At 41.6% G+C, this 19555-nt stretch overlaps 1 protein-coding gene across 2 annotated transcripts in view; it reads right to left on the bottom strand.

Annotated features, from left to right (window-relative positions):
* Window positions 1-954: 954 nt before the first annotated feature.
* The window catches only part of KAT7 (lysine acetyltransferase 7), a 31658-nt gene continuing 13057 nt past the window's right edge, over window positions 955-19555 (bottom strand). The window contains exons 6-15 of one of the 2 annotated variants that reach the window (XM_030839962.3): window positions 16822-16911; window positions 15304-15402; window positions 12543-12653; window positions 10735-10926; window positions 8217-8306; window positions 7845-7985; window positions 6654-6747; window positions 4734-4880; window positions 3487-3593; window positions 955-2858 (exon numbers count right to left, since the gene is read on the bottom strand). In XM_030839962.3, coding sequence (XP_030695822.1) covers window positions 2757-2858; window positions 3487-3593; window positions 4734-4880; window positions 6654-6747; window positions 7845-7985; window positions 8217-8306; window positions 10735-10926; window positions 12543-12653; window positions 15304-15402; window positions 16822-16911 — 1173 coding nt within the window. In that variant the 3' untranslated portion in view covers window positions 955-2756. The remainder of the gene's footprint in view (window positions 2859-3486; window positions 3594-4733; window positions 4881-6653; window positions 6748-7844; window positions 7986-8216; window positions 8307-10734; window positions 10927-12542; window positions 12654-15303; window positions 15403-16821; window positions 16912-19555) is intronic. The other variant, XM_030839964.3, reaches the window with a different exon arrangement.

The raw sequence follows: 19555 nt of genomic DNA, 5'->3' as shown, positions 1-19555 counted from the left end.
CAAGGATTTAAACCAGAGAAATCTTCCTTTGATTTCTAGGTGAGGAAAAGGGGGTGGCAATCAGTGGAGGCTTGGGACCGCACTGTGCACAAAACTTCAAGTGCCTTGACCTCTCAGCATCCATTCTCGTGGTCCACATTAACTACCTAAATTTTTTCAAAATGTGAGAGAGAGAAGAATTTCCCTTTGATGTGAATACCTAGAACAGGGAGATCTGGGCACACATCTTTCTAAGATGTGTAAGAAGGGTCTTTTTATAAGCTTGAGCTTCTCTCCATCCCATCTCCCACCCCCAGTCAAGTGACACACTGGACTATAACCTTACCAAGGAGGACCCTTAGTTTGTCTGCCAGGAGAAGTTCTCACCATGCTGGCCACAGTGGGCAAAACCACCCCAGCAAATACAATTTCCACCCTCCTCCTCTCCACCATATAGCGAAGTGCCCGGCCACCCTTTTCCTGCTCTAGGTAAATGCTACAGGAAAATGCAGCTACTTTCAGAAATCATCTCAACCTGAGAGAGACAATGATTAGAGGTGGCACTGCTCACTACTGGCAAATAAGCCTGGAGACAAGAAGGGACCCACCTTTTCCCACCTCCCACAGCTATCGATTGTACCCCACATACCCTAACTTCCTGCTGGGTTTTCTGTCCTTGAACTTAATGGAAGAATGGATAATACAGACTACTTATTGCTATGCATACCTATTACCTGGAACCAGAGTGTGGCAGGGAGTTTATCCCATCAACTAAACAAGCTCAGAGTAAGCACTCCCTCCACAGATACCCTGCATCACAGAGGAAGAAACAACCTTCCCCAGCCACAAACCACATCCCTCAACAGTCAGTTTACTGCTAGGAAAATAAATCCCAAGTGCATTACCTATTAGCGGCAGGTCAGTGGCACCATTTTCTACTCAAATGAGATCTCCTAGGTGAAACAGACTTGAGCAGAGAACATGCTTTATTGAGGAGTAGATATAGAACAGCACATTCTACCACATGTGGGGAAGGATTAGCTTCTGTAAAAGGCCTTTACCCCTTAAGAAAACCCCCAGTGAAGTTGCTTTTGGATAAATTTTAACAGTGACACTGAAACTGGCAGGGAGCTGCCACTGAACATGCTTAAAATTAGCTCCCCCCAACCCACAGTGAATATAAGTAGTGTACAAAGATGACAAGAGAAAGGCACAAATGACCAGAGTTGGGATTGTGGTGAGGGTTCCACATGAAGACAGCGGTGTTGCAGAGACCAAGTTGGAAAGGGTGACATGTCATACATCAAAAGCTGCCCCAAGATAGCAGGTTATAACGGGCTAGAGAGAAATTAGAGGGAGCATCTCTTCCTTCACTTAAACACCACCAAAAATAGGAGACCAGAGAATGGGGGGATGGTGGTAAATCCCAAAAAGGAAATGGAGGAGGAGTTCTTGGAAGGGCATAAGCACTTCAGTCTTAGAGGGAGGGTGAGGCACTGTTGAAAAGGGAAGCAAACCTTGGCAGGGGTGGCCATTCTGCCTTGCTGAGTCATGGGCTGAGACACGGAAGTCATTTTCAATCACTTCTCCAAGGATGTTCAGACAAAAGCAGTGTAACTTATGTGGAAGTATAGGTATGCTATATCAGACTGGTACTGGTGAAAAGGTTTCTGCAGTATAATTAACCAGTTAACATGCAGCATGAAAGGGAGAACTGGAAAGTATTTTGGCACCTGCAAACGTAAAGACGGGCAGGGAGTAAAGAGAAGAAAACATTTACCACTGGGCACTTTCTGGTGAGGCAAAAAGTAGTATTCCATTCCCTTCCACCAAGACGTTGCCCACTGCCCACAGGTGAACTCAAATCCAAATACAGAATCACCACTTCTCCATTCTTTTCTCCATCTCACTCAGATAATGTGCTGTAACCAAGACTAATCCCTGCGAGTCTTCAAAAGTATTTGGCTCGGGGCTTCCCTGGTGGCGCAGTGGTTGAGAGTCCGCCCGCCGATGCAGGGGACGCGGGTTCGTGCCCCGGTGCGGGAACATCCCACATGCCACGGAACGGCTGGGCCCGTGAGCCATGGCCGCTGAGCCTGCATGTCTGGAGCCTGTGCTCCGCAACGGGAGAGGCCACAACAGTGAGAGGCCCGCGTACCGCAAAAAAAAAAAAAAAAAAAAAAAAAAAAGTATTTGGCTCTGGTCAGCCTGATACTGATCAAAAACAGGTCTTTCAGTTAAAATGGAGGAAAAAACTTAAAGTGAGATGAAATCCAAAGGGAAGGGACCCCTCCCAGCACACACACACACTCAGAAGTGTTACCTCTTCCCTGCCCCTCCAAGAACACAGGTAAGGAGTAACTGGGAATGTCCTGGTGGCAGTAACCGTAGTTGGTGGTCTGGTGACTGGGCGGCAAGAAGAAGCACTATTACAAAGTTTAGAAGACACGACACAACCTCATGGGGCCAGAGGAGAGAACCAGTGACTGGACAGGTACAGTACCAAAACAGAACACCTTGGGTCAGTGCTACGAGGGATCTGCACTCAAGTCTAATACAGATCCCATCCAGGCAACCTCACTGAGGCCGAAACAACAGTTCCTCAGAACCAGCGTCTGCAGTGTACACGAAGGTCGGAGCCAGGACAGTCCTGAGGGGGATGGCCTTCCCAAAGGATACTGTACTTGCCAATCACAAGAGCAACAGAAATGACAGACAGATCCCTAGGGTACGGATTCCTACTGCTGGGGTTCGCTGGCTCGGAGTAACCGGTCACTTTAAGTGCCCTTGGGAGGGGTCCATTTTAAACAGCTTGGATCCATGGTTTTATTGGAGTTGGATCTTTTGGCCTCTTTGGCTATCCACTCATCAATCAGGTCCTGAGGGAGAACAATGGGAAAAATTATTATATACATTCAACTAAAACATGTTTGTAAGTGGATTCCAAAATGATTATTAGCAAAGAAGAAATGGCCAAAGATTTAATAATATACTAAGGTGTGAGACAAGTATATAAAAAAAAAATTATCTTTTGATTTACCTAGTGCTCTCCTACCTAATCCATTTCTTCTTACTATGCTTTCGGTAAGACCTGAAAATCATTATTCATCTTCCATCAGTAAACGTTATAAGTCAACTTAAAAAAATTTTAAATTGGCATGAGTTGAGATGGCATTTGTTAAAGGAATTTAAAACCACTTCCACAGGCCCTGGAGTTTATGAAGATTCTCCTCCACAGATGGGCACTCTTCATCCGATCTAAGAAAATCATCAAAGGATAGAAGTGCGACTGTGCGACATAAAGCTGCTTAACTGGAGCTGCTTACACGTCTGTCATCAAATCTGAGACAGGAGCTTAAGATAAGCCTAACGATGAGACCAAGTAAAGGATGCGTAGAGCCAGACTCCTTTAAGGGAAGGTTACCTGTAAGGTGTGAACGCCCCACTTTGCTCTGCTAGGCCTCAAGGGACATTAAGCAATGAGCAAGAGGCTGAGAGTAACTTTACCTGTCTCTTCAAAACTAGGTGTTTTCCTTTCCAATATTTGAGCATCTGAAGGGCTTGCAGAGTGCTGACAATGTCCACAGGATTCACAGCTGTCTCCTGGCTAATTTCTGAAACAGAAGAGCTACTGAGAACTTGGCCAAAACGTAGACACCACCCCCGCCCTGCCCCACCAAGGCCCCCTTTGCCTTGGAGGAAATCTAGACGCAGACTCCAAATGTTTGGAATCTTCACTACTTGACCCAAGCTGTTCAGAAGAAATTTACGAAGCATTCATTTGACCAGTTAAAATAACTACAGAAGAAGGATATTACAGCAGGAAACCACTTGGCCCCTATAGAAATCAAGGTCAAAGACAGACCAAACTAAATTCTCCCATCCTCACAAATATTCAGGGATGTTAGAAGTTCCTGTGTGTGCCAAAAGACTTGAAGTTTTTCTTCTTTCTTGACTTTTGTGGAGAATTAAAGTGTCAGCAACCTGAGATTTGAGACGCAATAACGAATGTCTGAATAAAATCTATCTATAAAACACATTTTCAGACTTCCCTGGTAGCGCAGTGGTTAGGAATCAGCCTGCCAAGGCAGGGGACACGGGTTCGAGCCCTGGTCCGGGAAGATCCCACATGCGGCGGAGCAACTAAGCCCGTGTGCCACAACTACTGAGCCTGCACTCTGGGGCCCGCGAGCCACAACTACTGAAGCCCGCGCTGTGCTCCGCAACGGGAGAAGCCACTGCAATTAGAGGCCGTGCACCACAACGAAGAGTAAGCCCCCGCTCACCTCAACTAGAGGGAGCCTGCATGCAGCAACGAAGACCCAACGCAGCCAAAAATAAGTAAATAAATAAAGTTCAAAACTCAAAAAAAAAAATTTTAAAAACAAAAAAACCCACCACATTTTCTCTGTAAGAAACCAAATCATATAACCAGTCCCAAGAAACCAAATCATATAACCAGTCCCAAGAAACCAAATCATATAACCAGTCCCAAGAAACCAAATCATATAACCAGTCCCAAGAAACCAAATCATATAACAAGTCCCAAGGGCCAAACACTCTGGAATCCTTAGGCACCTTTAGTGAGTGGTCCACATTAGTGGGCCTTCTGCTCTCATATTCAGATGAAACACAGAATGGGGTTATTTTCTTTGCAGGTTACAAAGCATGAACAGGGCCAAATAGAAAAGTCAGAATATTCAGTGGAACTAACATCTTGAGTAACAACCATTTTCTAAGAGTCAAAAACCAACCTTTGATAGAAATCTCTTTGCCTTGGAAATTATGCAGGTAACGAAGAAGCACTTCTTTCCAGTAACTGCGGTAGCTTATGAGCCCCAGATCTGAGAGTGGACGCTCTGGGGAGCCAACTTTTTCTTCCACTTTGGAAAGCAAATAACCTGCCAGGGAACAATACAGACACTGTATCTCACCCTAGTAAGAACAATGTACCAACATGGAAAAAGATTTAAGGAGCAGAGTCTGCTTTGCAATATCAATTATAAAATAGGTGTTACCTATTCAAAGATATACAATCCCCTCACACCCTTAGTGGATTATGCCATTTCCTGATTCATCTCTTACCAGATGGCTTAAAAAAAAAAAAGGGGGGGGGGCTTCCCTGGTGGCGCAGTGGTTGAGAGTCCACCTGCCGATGCAGGGGACATGAGTTTGTGCCCCGGTCCGGGAAGATCCCACATGTCGTGGAGCGGTTGGGCCCGTGAGCCATGGCCGCTGAGCCTGCGCGTCCAGAGCCTGTGCTCCGCAACGGGAGAGGCCACAACAGTGAGAGGCCCGCGTACCGCAAAAAAAAAAAAAAGGATCACAAAGCTGTTTCTAAGAATTCTAATTTGACTAAAATATGTCATGTTACAGTGAATATCGAATAAAACACGGTTGAATCTCATTATTTACAGTAGTTATATTCTACAAAGTCACAGTGAACACTGAATTAGCGAATATTGAACCACTGCTCTTAGGGGAGATACAGGGTTAGGTTCCTGTGGGCTGCTGGTCACATTTTTGTCAACCAATCAATACATAACCTCGCTTTATGTGCTTCTGTTTAAAAACACCTATTTAATACATATCATTGATTCATTAACAGTGAACTAACAGCCAACAGCACAATAATGTATGCCTGAATAAAACCTATCTATAAAACGCACTTTCTCTGTAAGGCACATCACAGCCTTCCTAGACAGTACTTCAGCACTACGCTTAGAGACCATTTAAAACCAGTCCAGTAGTTGGGACTCCACGCTTTCACTGCCAAGGGCCCAGGTTCAATCCCTTGTCGGGGAACTAACATCCCACAAGCTGTGTGGCGCGGCCAAAAAAAAAAAAAAAAAGAAAAGAAAATCAATAACAAAAAGCACAAAAATATGGGGACTTCCCTGGTGGTCCAGTGGTTAAGACTCCGCGCTCCCAATGCAGGGGGCCCAGGTTTGATTCCTGGTCAGGGAACTAGATCCCGCATGCATGCCGCAACTAAAGGTCCCGCACGCCACAACGAAGATCTCGCACGAGGCAATGAAGATCCTGCACAACTAAGACCTGGCGCAGCCACATAAATAAAGATTTTTAAAAAGGCACAAAAATATGAATGACATGGCACTAATAGACCATGAAAAGGACACTGGCTTAAACACAGAGAGCCGAAACAAGGCACCTTGTTTAACTTCATCTGGGAATGCATGGTGACTTTTTTTTTTTTGCTGCCATGGGCATGTTGGTTGATTTGGGGCTCATTAATAAATTTTAATGAGTAGGCAAATTCCCAAATACAGAATCCATGATTAATAAGACGACTGCCTCTAGACAAAAGCTTACAAAACTAAAATTCCTAACACCCAAGAACAAATTTGAAGCCTTATGCATGTATGTGCTGTCGGTAAGTCTCAAACTGGGGTAATCCTAAAGAGCTTACTTTACTATCCTCTATATCTCCCACCATTAGGTACCAACTCAGGGTCCTGTATTCATTTGAGTGTTCAATGTGTATCAGGCCAACTGACAATGTTCAGGTTTCTTCCACTTACTCATTCACTTAATACCAGTGTAATTCCACTACATGCCAGGAACTGTATAGACAGATCACAGGACAAAAGGACAAACAACAATATTCACATGGTCCCTGCTTGTGGAACTTATGACTTTCCTGTTTCACTTACTGAAATCAATGAGCATCTTGCCATAGCCCTGTCTCATGTACTGAGGCATGGTAAGGATACAGGATACATTGTAGTTGAGGAATGAATTCTTTTCCTAAAATCAAGAGCAAACAGATGAGTGGGTCATGAGAATTTGGAACCAAAGGTATCAGCAGTCCCACAGATACAAAACAAGGTTGCTTGCAAAATATATGCTAACTAGTCCTGAGGAGTGGCTGTCAGGCTCACAGCTGGTACATCCACACCCTTTATTATGATCCCAGGGTTTCCCTAGCTCTAAGATTTCCAGTCTCATCTTAAGGGGGCTGACTCTGGGTTCCTTACAGGCACAGAGCAAGGCAAGAAGGTTTAGAACGCTGAGTCAGTCTAGAGCAGCCCTCTTTAAAAGCAGTATTTCAAAAGACTGTTGCCTACTGGAGAAGGGAGGGAATCCAAACAGTAAGTCCCCATTCTGGAAGGGGGTCAAACACAATTAAATCACATACTGCATGATTCCATTTATGTGAAATGTCCAGAACAGGCAAACTGATAGAGACAGTGGGGCTGGGAGGGAATGAGTGGAAATGAGGAGTGACTACTTACGGGTATGGGGTTTCTTACTGGGGTAACAAAAACTGATTGTGGTGACTGCCAGGTGGTTGCACAACTCTGTGAACATGCTAAAAACCACTACACCATACACTTTAAATGAGTGAATTGTATGGTAGGGGAATTATATTTCAATAAAGTTGTTATATTAAAAAGTCATAAGCAAAATCTGGCCTTGAGTCTTTAAAGGCACAGTGGCGTTATCAACTGAAGGAGCCCAGCTAGAAAACCAGGCAAAAGGAACATATTCCTGGTTTTAAGCTAATACCACAGAGAAGAGCAAAGCCAGGAGAGCTGGTTGGCTTGACTACAAGATGTGGGCTTGTGGGTTAGTAGGCAGGGCCCTGGCCATTAATTAATGGGCAGCTTCAATCCACAAGTCCAGAAATGAATAAATCAGAAGCTTTTAATAAAGAATTGCACATTTTCATTAAATAATCTTTGATACGTGGATTTCTACCCCACCCCCGCCACCCTTTAAGAAAAGGGCTGTCATCATTGCCCAGGGAGCTGCCTCTTTCCATCAGTGATCTGCGTCACCATATGCCAACATCAATCACCCTGCTCTGGTCATCAGCTTCTTAATCTCCAGATCCTGCTGACCTTGGAAAAATATCCAATCAGATGACAACCAGTGTTGTCTGCTTCTGTCATAACATAGAACAGGAAGGGTTCCACATCATAATATAATGTCTTGTGGTCCAGAAAAAGCTTGGCCAACAGGCACAGGTTTTGGCAGTAGATCTGGAAGTAGAGAAACAACGTTTATGTGTGGGCCAGTGATTCTTATACTTATCAGATAAAGGCCTAAAATTTAAAGATCATACCATTATTGTTAATGAAGCAGAAATTGTGTATTTTGGCCAACAGAAGAGTTCTATCTTCTTTACAAGGTGAGATGGAGATAAAACAAATTTCTGAAACCTGTGAATGTACAACACTTTCACCCCTTTTTCTGATGTCAGCACTTTTTACCTTGTTTTTCTTGCCATCCACTTCAAACACAGAGATTGAACCTTTGCGATATATCTCATCTCCGGGTGGGTGTTTCCACACACACTTAGCCTGCAAGAGAATGGAATTCACATCAGAGAAACAAACCTTCCCAGTAAGAATGCTGCTCAAAAGGGAAAAGGAATCACAGGTCAAATTTAGTTAGCTGAGATGGACAGGTGGACAAACCTGAGAACATACAGCAAAACAGATTTTCTTTTTAGTGAAACGAATAAAGGTTTCTAAAGCCACTGCAATACATTTATGGTATTTTTATAGCAGTTTGGAACAGGTTTTCTGGATTATATTCTGGCACTGTTCCAACCCAGGAGATTAAAATCATCTACCACGTAAAAGCAAGATAAATTTAAAAAAATACCCCAGCTTATTATAAAATGCCTTGTGCCAACAGGAAATTCTTAAGCAGCTTATTTCCAGCAGCTGAGAGTTGCTAGGTAAAGGTACTCTCACCTTTACCAGAAACTTCTCATTACCACCTAAACCATTATGGTCTTCTTTTTTTCAGATTAGAAAACAGACCCAGTGATAAAAACCATGCCCCCCTCTCCAAGTGTTCCGTTTGTTATACTGTAATGAAATAGGAGCATGTCCTTCTGTGGCTTAAAAAAAAAAAAAAAAAAAACAAGGAAGCCTGGTTGAGCAGCAGGAAGCAGGGGGAGCGGAGGAGGGAGGAAGACAGGACAACGGACACTGACTTGGCCACAAGGGGGCACAAGGTACTACTTTCCTCACCCTCAATTGCTAATAGATTTAATGCAGCCGGGAAGCCACCGCTGTAAATGGGTGAATTTTTAAAAGGTTTTATGTAAAATACTTTTAAAAATATCATTTAAAAGGCATATGTATATGGAATATTTTTTTATTAAATTTTATTGTGACTCTTTCGGTCAACTCAAGAATCATGCCCCAACTTGTCACATGTAAGGCCACATATGCAGTAACTGGTCTTGTTTCAAGAAAGCTCCACCTGTAGTTTGTTCCTATCTCCACCTCTCTATTCATGTTGGCTTTTCCCAACAATAAGCAAATGAACACCAATTATCTTCAGAAACAGAAGCCAAACTGTTGGCCAAATGGCCAAAGAAAGCCCATTTCTGTGATTGTGCCTAAAGCAATAGGGATCTTCAGACGTGTGAACTAAAATAGGTTTTTATTTCATGAAATTCACTTTTTGTAACTCATATAATACAGTAGAGAACCTCAAATATTCAGAATGTTTACTTGATCCTCAGATTTATCTAGGCCCTCTGTTTGCTCCCCCTACTACTATTTCTTGCCTTTTAGCTACTTCATTGGTTAGTGCCACTAAATAAACAGAAACAAAAAGAAAAAGGGCACAAATAGTAAGCAGTTCATATCAGTAAAAATACCAGTCTTTCACATAGCAAACCCTAAATGAGGTTATCTCCATGGTCTTCAATCATGGAGTCCAGTCCTCACTCATCACCCACCTGCCCTCCCTCCCCGTCCCCCCTCCCCACATCCTTCCCCACCCAGTCTAGTGGGAGCCTAGTGGGCTGGAGTCTAGAGGGCTTAATCAGCAGTGGCAGTTCTGGGCCACTACGTACTCCAGAGTTGGGAACACCAAAAAGCAGTTATCACCAAACTGGGGAGGAGAGTCTTATGACAGAAATCACAGGAAGTCTGGGTTATAGATTCTCAGCATGTGGAAATCCTGGGAAATAAAGACGGAAGGGGAAGGGAAAAGAGACACCCTAAAAGGCCTTAGAGCCACAATTACGTTGTGACTATGGAAATAAGAAAAAAGATAGGTTTCCCCACCTGACAGACTAATCTCCACCCCTGACCCTTCCCCATCCCTGCTCCATGGCAGAAATTCCCTTTAAGACAAGCCTTTTCATTCCATAACTAAGGAAAGAAAAATGGCTTAAAACTGCAAAATACCTAGTGAGCACATTAGTCAACAATAAAATCAGATTCAAGTGTTTATTCCTATTTTCACAGGAATAAGACCGTTCAGAAACCAGAAAACACTAAGCAACTCAAGGGAGGGGCTGACCTAAGGACCCATTCTGTTAATTTCATAATTTGTCTTTCTTAAGCAAGTGTTCATTTAACACACATTTATGGGGCATTAACTGCCCATGCTAGCTGCTGGGGATACAAAAGGTGAGTCACGTCCCATTTCTGTCTAATGAAGGTCTATCTAATGAAGTCCATTTATTTTCATCTAGTTGAGACATAGAAAAACTGTGGGCAGAGGTAATTCACATCCCAAGGGAGAAACAGACAAGAGCAGGCAGCAAGAAAAAAGACAGGGAGATGAGTATGACAGGATGTGGTTAAGGGCCACCCAGGCTTGCCACAGGCTGTATATCCCGACTCTGAAATGTGGCTTTCAATTTCCTGTGCCTTCGTCCCATTTCTGTGGACCACTTAGAGGTGCTTAGATAGATGTCTAAATCTAGAGATCCCACAGCTTATCACCACCATGGTCATGGACCCCCAAACAACTTACCATGTGTCGGCGGAGTATTGTTTGGCTCTTCATGTATTTTAAACAGAATTCACACATGTAAAGACGTCCCAGTCGTGCATATTCCTCAGGATAGGGAGAATGGTACCACGTATCAAGCTCATAGCGACCAAAAGCAATTGTTTTAATCATGTTGCTCCCCTCTGTGATTTGGCCTTGCAGCCTTAACTTCTCCTGTTGTAGACAAGAAATTAAGTCAAAGGAGGATTAGAATTGATCATTTCTGTTGTTGTTAAGCTGTGTGCACGCCACCATGCTAGGCTATGAGAAAAAAAAAATCAGATTTGGCTTCTATCTCACGAGAAACTTGCATTGAAGAGAACTACAGGAGCATAGATAACCAGAACTAGGAAGCTTACAGAAAATGTAACTATCTGCACAGCCCAGAGCACAGACCTCAATAGTGGCTTTTCTCTGCTCCCTGCCACACTCTGGGCCTCATCTCCTGAACAAGTCCTTGGTAAAATTTTATTTTTACCAGCCAGAACCAAACTGAATGATAAAAGGCAAATCTATCACAAATACTCCCTGCACCTTTACGAAGCATTCTAAAACTAAACAAAAGATCCTCTAGAATGTGCTTTACATATCTGCAGCTTTTATAAAGCTGCGAGGATCTTCATGGCATACAGCCATGGCAGCCATCCTCTCAGCTTAGGTCCTTTAAAAAATATTTTTGAAAGAGGGATGATGCTTTAATTCTGGAACCTAAAGCTAGAAAGTAGAAGATATTTTTGGATGCCTGTGCCCACTCAGCGGCTATGAGTTGGCTACAGAAATAATTTTGAATAACCAGGTAAAGAGTTGTGAAAAGCTGACCTAGGAAATGCTCTGTTCCAGGGTAGGAGAGAGGAAACCAACAGCAGCAACCCAGCCTAGCCAAGGGCAGCTATCAAACCCTGCCTCCCACAAAACTTTCAACAAGTCTATTCGAGAATTTTTAAATAAAGTATTCAATATAATTCAATATAATTTTTTTAAAGAGGAAGATGAAATTCACTTTACAAGCTAAATTTCCTTGAAGACATTCAATTCATTAAATCCGAGGTAAACTCAAGCACAATTCTTGTTTTTGGCAGCACCGTGCATCATGCGGGATCTTAGTTCCCAGACCAGGGATCAAACCCATGCCCCCTCCAGTGGAAGCACAGAGTCTTAACCACTGGACCACCAGGCAAGATCCCTCATTCACAATTTTCTTAAAGCAAAACTGTTGAAAATTCTGCCTAGGGAATCAAAACTAAATGGTAACTATAAATAAAAATCAGAAGAGGAAAATCTTAATACATGAAACTAGGCTGTGTCAAAGAATAATTTTCAAATATCTGACAACAACTGTGTCCATTATTCCTCTTCACCGTTCTCTTTATTCTTTTATAGCTGTAATGAAGGGCTGAGGCAACCCTGCAAAGAGGAGTTCCTGTTTAGGTTAAGAGGACAACAGAGAGGGGTTATCTCCCAGTCTAGAGGTTCTTGGAATTGCAAATGACCCACCTGACACAAAGGGATACCTGTTGTTTTACCCAGCTAACCACCACCACAAAACAGGTCCTTCCAGGAGTTGAGGTGGGGAGGAAAAACTTTAAGGGACGAGGGAAGGGAGGAGGGGTAATTAATTTTAAATATGAATGGGAAGGAAGAAAGTCTCAAATAAGGATGGCTGGGGGAAGGGGAAAGAGTCAACCAGCAAGGTATATTTAATCCCCATCAAATTGACTGCTAATCATTTTTCTTGGCAGTTCCAAGTGCCCCTCACAAGTGGTCCTCAGCTTGGAGGTTTTACTACTCACCAGATCCTCTGAAGCCCGGGCTTGTGCTCTTCGGAAAAGGTCCAAGTCATACTCGCTAGTCAGGTTTTCCAAAAGAGGTTCCCGAGTGTTCCCATAGGTCTGCCTGTGTTCCTAGGAAAATAACCAGAGCATGATACTCTCTGCTTCTAAGAACTTAATCTATTGCATTTCAATGGATGCCAACCAGAGGGCCAAGAACAACCATAAGCTATTTATTTAGTGCCTACTATTTGCTAGGCATTATACTAGGCACTAGGGATTGAGTACAAAATAAACTATTTATCAGACAGATTAATTCCAGAAGACACCCACTACCCACCCTAGTGAACCTGGAAAGGAAATGCTCTTATAATCTCTCCAAAAGTGAGTTTCATTCTTTGGAACTCTATGCTTCCATTTCTTTCTCTGAAAATGTGCGTGACAATACAAAGAAATAAAATACAACAAACCCAAAGGCACTACCAATTCCTAGAATCCTAAAATCTGGAAGGAACCTTGGTGGATACTCCCCATTTAAAAACAAAACCAAATAAAAACTAGAATCTCTAAGCTTTCGAGTCTAAGATTTTAGACTGAATAAAATCTGCAGGTAGGAAGGGGCAGTTGGACTAAGCAGTCTTTTGTAAACTCTTTCACTTGAACTGCTGCAGCACCCACCACTACACGATCCACCAAAGGTACCGTAATGCTCCTACTCTAGAACTCCAGCCCAAGTGCACTGGAAAAAAGGCTGGCCTGAGAAATGTGTTACTCAATATTAAGCAAGAACAAGGGACAGAACAGACATAGAAAATTAGAATCATAGAAATAATCCAGTTTTAAATAAGTAACAAATCTTACCATGGCAGTCACTACACAAATATCCTTTCACAAGAAAGAAATTCCACAGGGGAAACTTCGCTTTTAACCTTTGATTCTAGCCCTTCCCACTCCGTCCTAGACTCCACCTCCTACCCAGAGAACAGAAGATAATGGTTGTTAAGAGGAGCAGATGGCTCATCCCAGGAAGAACTCAGTAGATTTCGCTCATATATTATCATATGAAGAAACCACTCACCAGCATCTATTAAAATTTCTTCCGCTTAATCTGAAATTAAAATTTCTTCCGCTTAATCTGGGCCCATCTGATGGATATCTTTTTTAATTTGGGCTGTTATCTAATACTTGGGTTTTAAGTATAAGTTATTTCTTCTAGTTTCATGAATTTTTTTAAAAAACCTTTAAAAAATCCTATCCAGCATTTTTACCAGGAAGGTTCAGTCCAAATAACCTAGCCCAAACTAGTGGAAAGCAAATGTAAGGTAAATTTCAGGAGGTTTTACTTCAGACACTCTCTCTACCTGTATGATTCTGGGAAAATTACCTCTCTAAATCTCAGTTTCCCATCTATAAAACAGGTGAAATACCATCCATCTTTGTAACAAAGATTATGGGAGCAACATAACCACAGTGACTACCTAGCACATAAGCACTCAATAAATGGTATTATCGTATTATTACACCTCTACCCAACTTGTAGATAAAAACACTGAACAAGACAGAGGGGGAGCATACAACTTCCCCCCCACAGCCCATTTCTAGAGCCTTCCCTCTCTCTACAAACCCAGCACAGTCTGGAGCAGGTGTTTAGCTACAAACTCACCCCACAGCCTCCACACATCTCAAATTGGACCATCTCCATTTACTCGTAAGGGTATCATTTTTAAGACAGTGATGACTACCACACTGTCTTAAAAATGATACCCTTATGAGTAAATGGAGATGGTAGTAAATGGTAGTAAATTTGCTACAAAAGCAAATACATAGTTGGGCATATTTCTGTCTTAATGAAGCCATGCTAAGTATTCACAAACCATACTTTTAATAATCTATTCTAATGACTAAGTAAACAAAGAGTCCAACTCCATGAAAAAATAAAAATACACATCAGAAGAAGATGCCAAAACATTAACAGTGGTTTATATCCGGGAGGGTGATTTTTTTATAATTTTTCTTTTCTATAGTTGGTATTTTCAAAGTAAACGCTATGAAGATATTTATAATAAATCTTTACTTAAAAATTAATATTTTGTGCAAAAAAATTTTGGAAGAATTTTTAATAAAACGGGGAAATCAGCTTAAGATAGGTAAATGAAAACACAGAATTAAAAGCTGTACTTATAATAATATCCAAACTATGTAAATAAGGCATTGTAAAAAGCTAGAAAGTTTTATCTCAAAATGCTAGCTTATTTTTAGGTAGTAGGATTAGTGTTTATTTCTGAATACTTTCCTTAATTTTTCTATATTTTTTATTACAAACGTGCACTACTTTTAAAACTAGAAAAATAAATTAAAACACTACAAAAAGACCTATTATACAATGTATCACCCAATTAATACCTTTTATCATGTAGGTATTTTATTCTTCCATTATAGGAAATGCACTACTGCTTAGCTTGAATACTCTTCCTTACACAGACATCTCCAACATCATGGTATTTGTTCGAGCGGGTAAATTTAACCCTTTAAACCTAAAGTGAGGATTACAAACTAAAGGATTCAATTTTTTTTCATCTAAATTCTAACAGTATTTTGTTTTTCGAGGACTCCCAGTTCCATTCTTATTGGGGAATTATATATAGTGAACTCTAACTGCCAGAGTCCTGTTACTTACAGAGCATACCAAATGGCAAATGTGAAAAGCAGAATCTTAGTAACCAAAAGGAATCAAATGTGATAGCAAGAGTTCATGGTAATTAAATATTTAACTTTTTCTCACCATATATTTCTCTTTCTGTTCTTTGCTCAGCCCAGAATTTCTTTTCTTCCTGAGTTCAGCAACCTTTTCCTTATATCGCAACTGCCTCTCTGTTGGTGTCTAAAAAGAAGGAGAAAATTGAGAAGTTAGCTAGAAAACTCATTATGTAATTAAGTTTCTAAATGAAAGTAACATACACCAAAGAAGGGGTGGGGGGGCGGGGGTGGGACGCCAGATGCATTACGGGCACCCTGTGAATAATGCGGTAATTTTAAAACTCTAAATGGGGTTCCCTCATCACCTAGAACACTACCCTGTCAGTTAATACGAGCTCAGGAAATGTATAATACTTTAATATTGATCCAAACAGAATATAAACTAAGGATGGAAGCAACGGGAATAAAAGATCATTTCAATTCAATAGGCATTTACTGAATGCTTACAGTTTTCCAAGTACTGATACGAAAATGAATAAAAATTTAAAAACTGATTTAGAACCCAAGATAGACAATGAAGACAAGTGTAGAGTGCTTTTACCTGCCAAGCACTGGGAACAGGTACTTTACATGCATAATTTAGCTGACTACACTGCCAGGTAGGTATTATTCAAGGAAATAAAGTTTAGGGAGGTTAGCTGACCTGCCCAAGACCACACAGCTAGAGTAACAGAATCGCCGTATTCAAATCCAGATCTGTTTGGCTCCAAAGTCAAACTTCTCCCTCATCACCGTGCCTCCTCTGCTATCCACTTATAATCTAACCACAGAAACAGACATCCATATGATGAGCTATGTGTATATAATATGTGCCAAAGGCTAAACTTACAATCTGAGAACATTGCAAATAGGAATACATGAGGAAGAAATTCATTATGGTAGAAGATTTGGGAAGAATTCCTACAACAGCTAAGAGTTGCACAAGGCCTTGAAGGAGAAACACAATCTATTCTTGGTATAAGTATAGAGTTCTAGGGAGAAAAACAGCAAGAGAAAGACCAAAGGCATTCAGGGGGAACAAGGAATTAAATGTAATCAATGGGCATGAATGTTCAGAGAGGCAGAAAGATTAGAGCGAAGCACCATCTTGGAATCCAACAGAAAAGAGAAGCAGAAGAAAACTGACATAAACAACAAGCGTCAAATGCTAAGGAAGTTACTGGTGACATTGGAAACATACCACCAGAGCAGAGGGGCCTGAAAGTAAATTATAATGGGTTAGAAAATGGATGCAAATAAGGAAATAGAGCAGCAAGTATAATCTTTCAAATAATCAAGATCACCTATTATTACTAATATTATTATTACCATTATTATTATTATTCTAGGTAGCACGATCCCTTCTTTTATGAGGGAGAAGTTTTTTTCTTGAAAATTCACTATTTGGAAAAAGTACGATTCTAAGTTTATGACCAAAGACCAGTTAGCCAGACACAGCATAGAAAACGAGGCATGGATATACCTAAAGACCATGACAGGGCAGAGGAGATCCAAGACTTGGCTCTCCAACTGTAAATGGCCAGAGCTTTAACAAGGCCCGTACCTGGTGCCTGGTTGCATGCCTGTTGTTGTCATCTTGCCTGTGGGACAGCATCCTTTCTTCTATCTGCTTATCCCGGCTCTGTGCTCTCACCTGCAACCATCAACAACGTCAATCAATCCACCTGCCTCTAAGACTATGTTTACTTAAAGTACAAGAATACAATAGTAATCCCTTGAAGTTACACTGTACTTTTACTTTCAAAGGGTCTTCACATTTAGTATCACAATCTCTATAAGAAATAGATAAGGCAAGCTTCACATTCTGTTTTCTCAGCCATTATCCGAGAATCAGAGAAGTGAAATAATTACAGCCAGGTGGTGGTAAAGCTAAGATTTTAAGTAAGTCTGATGACTCTGAGCCTCTGTACTCGTTCCATTGTGCAACAGTATGTGTGAGGAAGTGCAAGAACAGAGTAAAGAAGTACAAAGAAAAGGTTAGATACTTGGGATCAAGTCTATAGAGAAATTTAACTCTGTAGTTATGACCTTAGACAAATCACATTGGCTCTCCAAGTCTCAAATTCATCTTCTGGGCAGTGAGGACTCATATCCAACTCCCTATTCTACAACAACACTAAAACTCAGCACGGTCAAAACAGAGTGACTGACACTCTCCCACAAATCTGCTCCACCCCAAATCTTCCCTGTAGCAATAAATAGCAACACTTTCTAAACAACTGATCAGGTCAAAAACTTGAACGTCATGCTTGATTGTTCTCTTTCTCTCTCACCTCACAATGAATTCATCAGCAACTCTATCAGGCTGCCCCCCTCCAAAACATATCCTGAGTCCAACCAATTCTGACCATCTCCACTGACAATGACACTAAACCAAGCCACCATCTACTGCCTAAGCCTCAGACACAGCCTATCTACCCTGTGTCAACTCTTGCCCCCTCCAGTCCACTCTCCACATACCAGCAAGCTGTGATTTTTAAACAGTGTTTATGATATTACACCACGCCTCTGTTAAAGCCCTTCGAATGTCTCCCACGGCCGTCAGAACACAGGCATACTCCTTTTGCCAAGGCCTACAGGTCCTTCATGATATGGATCCTGCTTCTTCACTTCCCATCACGTTCCAGCCACACTGGCCTACTTTCCACCCTTCAAATGCAACCGTTTATCCCTGTCTCACGGCCTTTGTGTTTGCCCATACTTCTCCTCAGGACCTAGACACAACTAACTGCCTCTTTGCCGTCACCCATGGCTCAGATAAAATGTCTTTCTCCACAGCCCAAGCAAAAGCACTGCCAAACCCTGTCACTCCCAAAACAGTCACTCTGTTTAACCTTTTCATTTCTCACAGCATTACCACTACACGAAATTCTTAATTGCTTACTAATTTTATATGTTGATTTTGCCTTCCCCCATGAAAATGTAAACTCATTGAATTCAGTCTTTTGACTGAATATAAAATGGTAATATCACTGATTGCAATCATTTACTGGAAAACTCAGAGTAATTCTGTACATGCAAGTACTTTAAAAACTCTGGGTTTTTAGTAAATGTGAGGAATTAGCCTCATCTTTCCATTTGGGATTCTAAATGTAATAAAAATATGTATCTTTCAGAAATTCTCCTGATCCGCACAAGCACATGGTCCAGTAGTAAAGATGGGTTATGCTGAGCCTGATTCCCCTTGTGAAAAAGAGCACAAAAGAGGAAAGTACAGGAAATGCGTTCCTTTTTTCAGAATTTTCTTCCCCACACTGAAAATTTTCTTTTTCTTTTGTTTTCTTTTTTTTTTTTTTGCGCGGTACGCGGGCCTCTCACTATTGTGGCCTCTCCCGTTGCGGAGCACAGGCTCCGGACGCGCAGGCTCAGCGGCCATGGCTCACGGGCCCAGCCGCTATGCGGCATGTGGAATCTTCCCGGACCGGGGCACGAACCTGTGTCCCCTGCATCGGCAGGTGGACCCTCAACCACGGCGCCACCAGGGAAGCCCTCTTTTTCTTTTTTAAAAATAAATTGCTTAAGGCAACATGTTCATACTGCTATTAGCCAACAATTTAAAAAGTTATACCTTAAGAAGACTTTTATGTAAAACCATCCATAGTATCAGATCGTTATATTTAAAGACAAGTGGTAACAGACAACTCTCAAAAACCAGAGTTCACAGTTATTTTCAGAGAAAGAAGCACCTAATGACTTGTCAGCTTCTGATGCAGATGTTGGAAGAGCTGTTCCTGTTTTGATCTGGTCTCACACTAATGGGAAGATAATGGGAAGACCTACCACTTCTACAGAGAACAGAAGAAACTGCCTGGCTTGTATTAGAGATCTGGGATGAAGGAAGATAAGAGTAAGTATCCACAACCTCAAAATCCACGTAAGCATTGAAAGTATACTACTTTGCTGAAAGACTAAACAACACAGAACGAAACTTTCCCTCCTGTGGTCTACTTGTAAATAAGAGAACATATTTCTGAATCAGGGAGAATTAATGTTAGCTGGGGAATCTCATTTTTCTCAGGAGGAAACTGGCCCAAACAGGAATAAACCTGTTATCCTGGCCTTCTTAGCAAAATAACAACTATAAAAATGACAATTAATACTTTGGTCTAACCAACTTGGGTAACCTGTCCAAATACTACCTGAGCAATGCATTTAATTAGTAACATTTTCAACTCCTGCTTGCCCATAATTAGTTTCTTGGTTCCTCCTTGGTAGCAACAACCCATGGAGAAACATACAAAATAGGATCTTAGGCTCTACTCCTAAATCCATTATTC

The sequence above is a fragment of the Globicephala melas genome, chromosome 20 (assembly GCF_963455315.2).
Source record: "Globicephala melas chromosome 20, mGloMel1.2, whole genome shotgun sequence".
Classification (NCBI taxonomy): Eukaryota; Metazoa; Chordata; class Mammalia; order Artiodactyla; family Delphinidae; genus Globicephala; species Globicephala melas.
The sequence above is the reverse complement of the archived record's forward strand: the minus strand, read 5'-3'. Positions and strand labels throughout refer to the sequence as shown.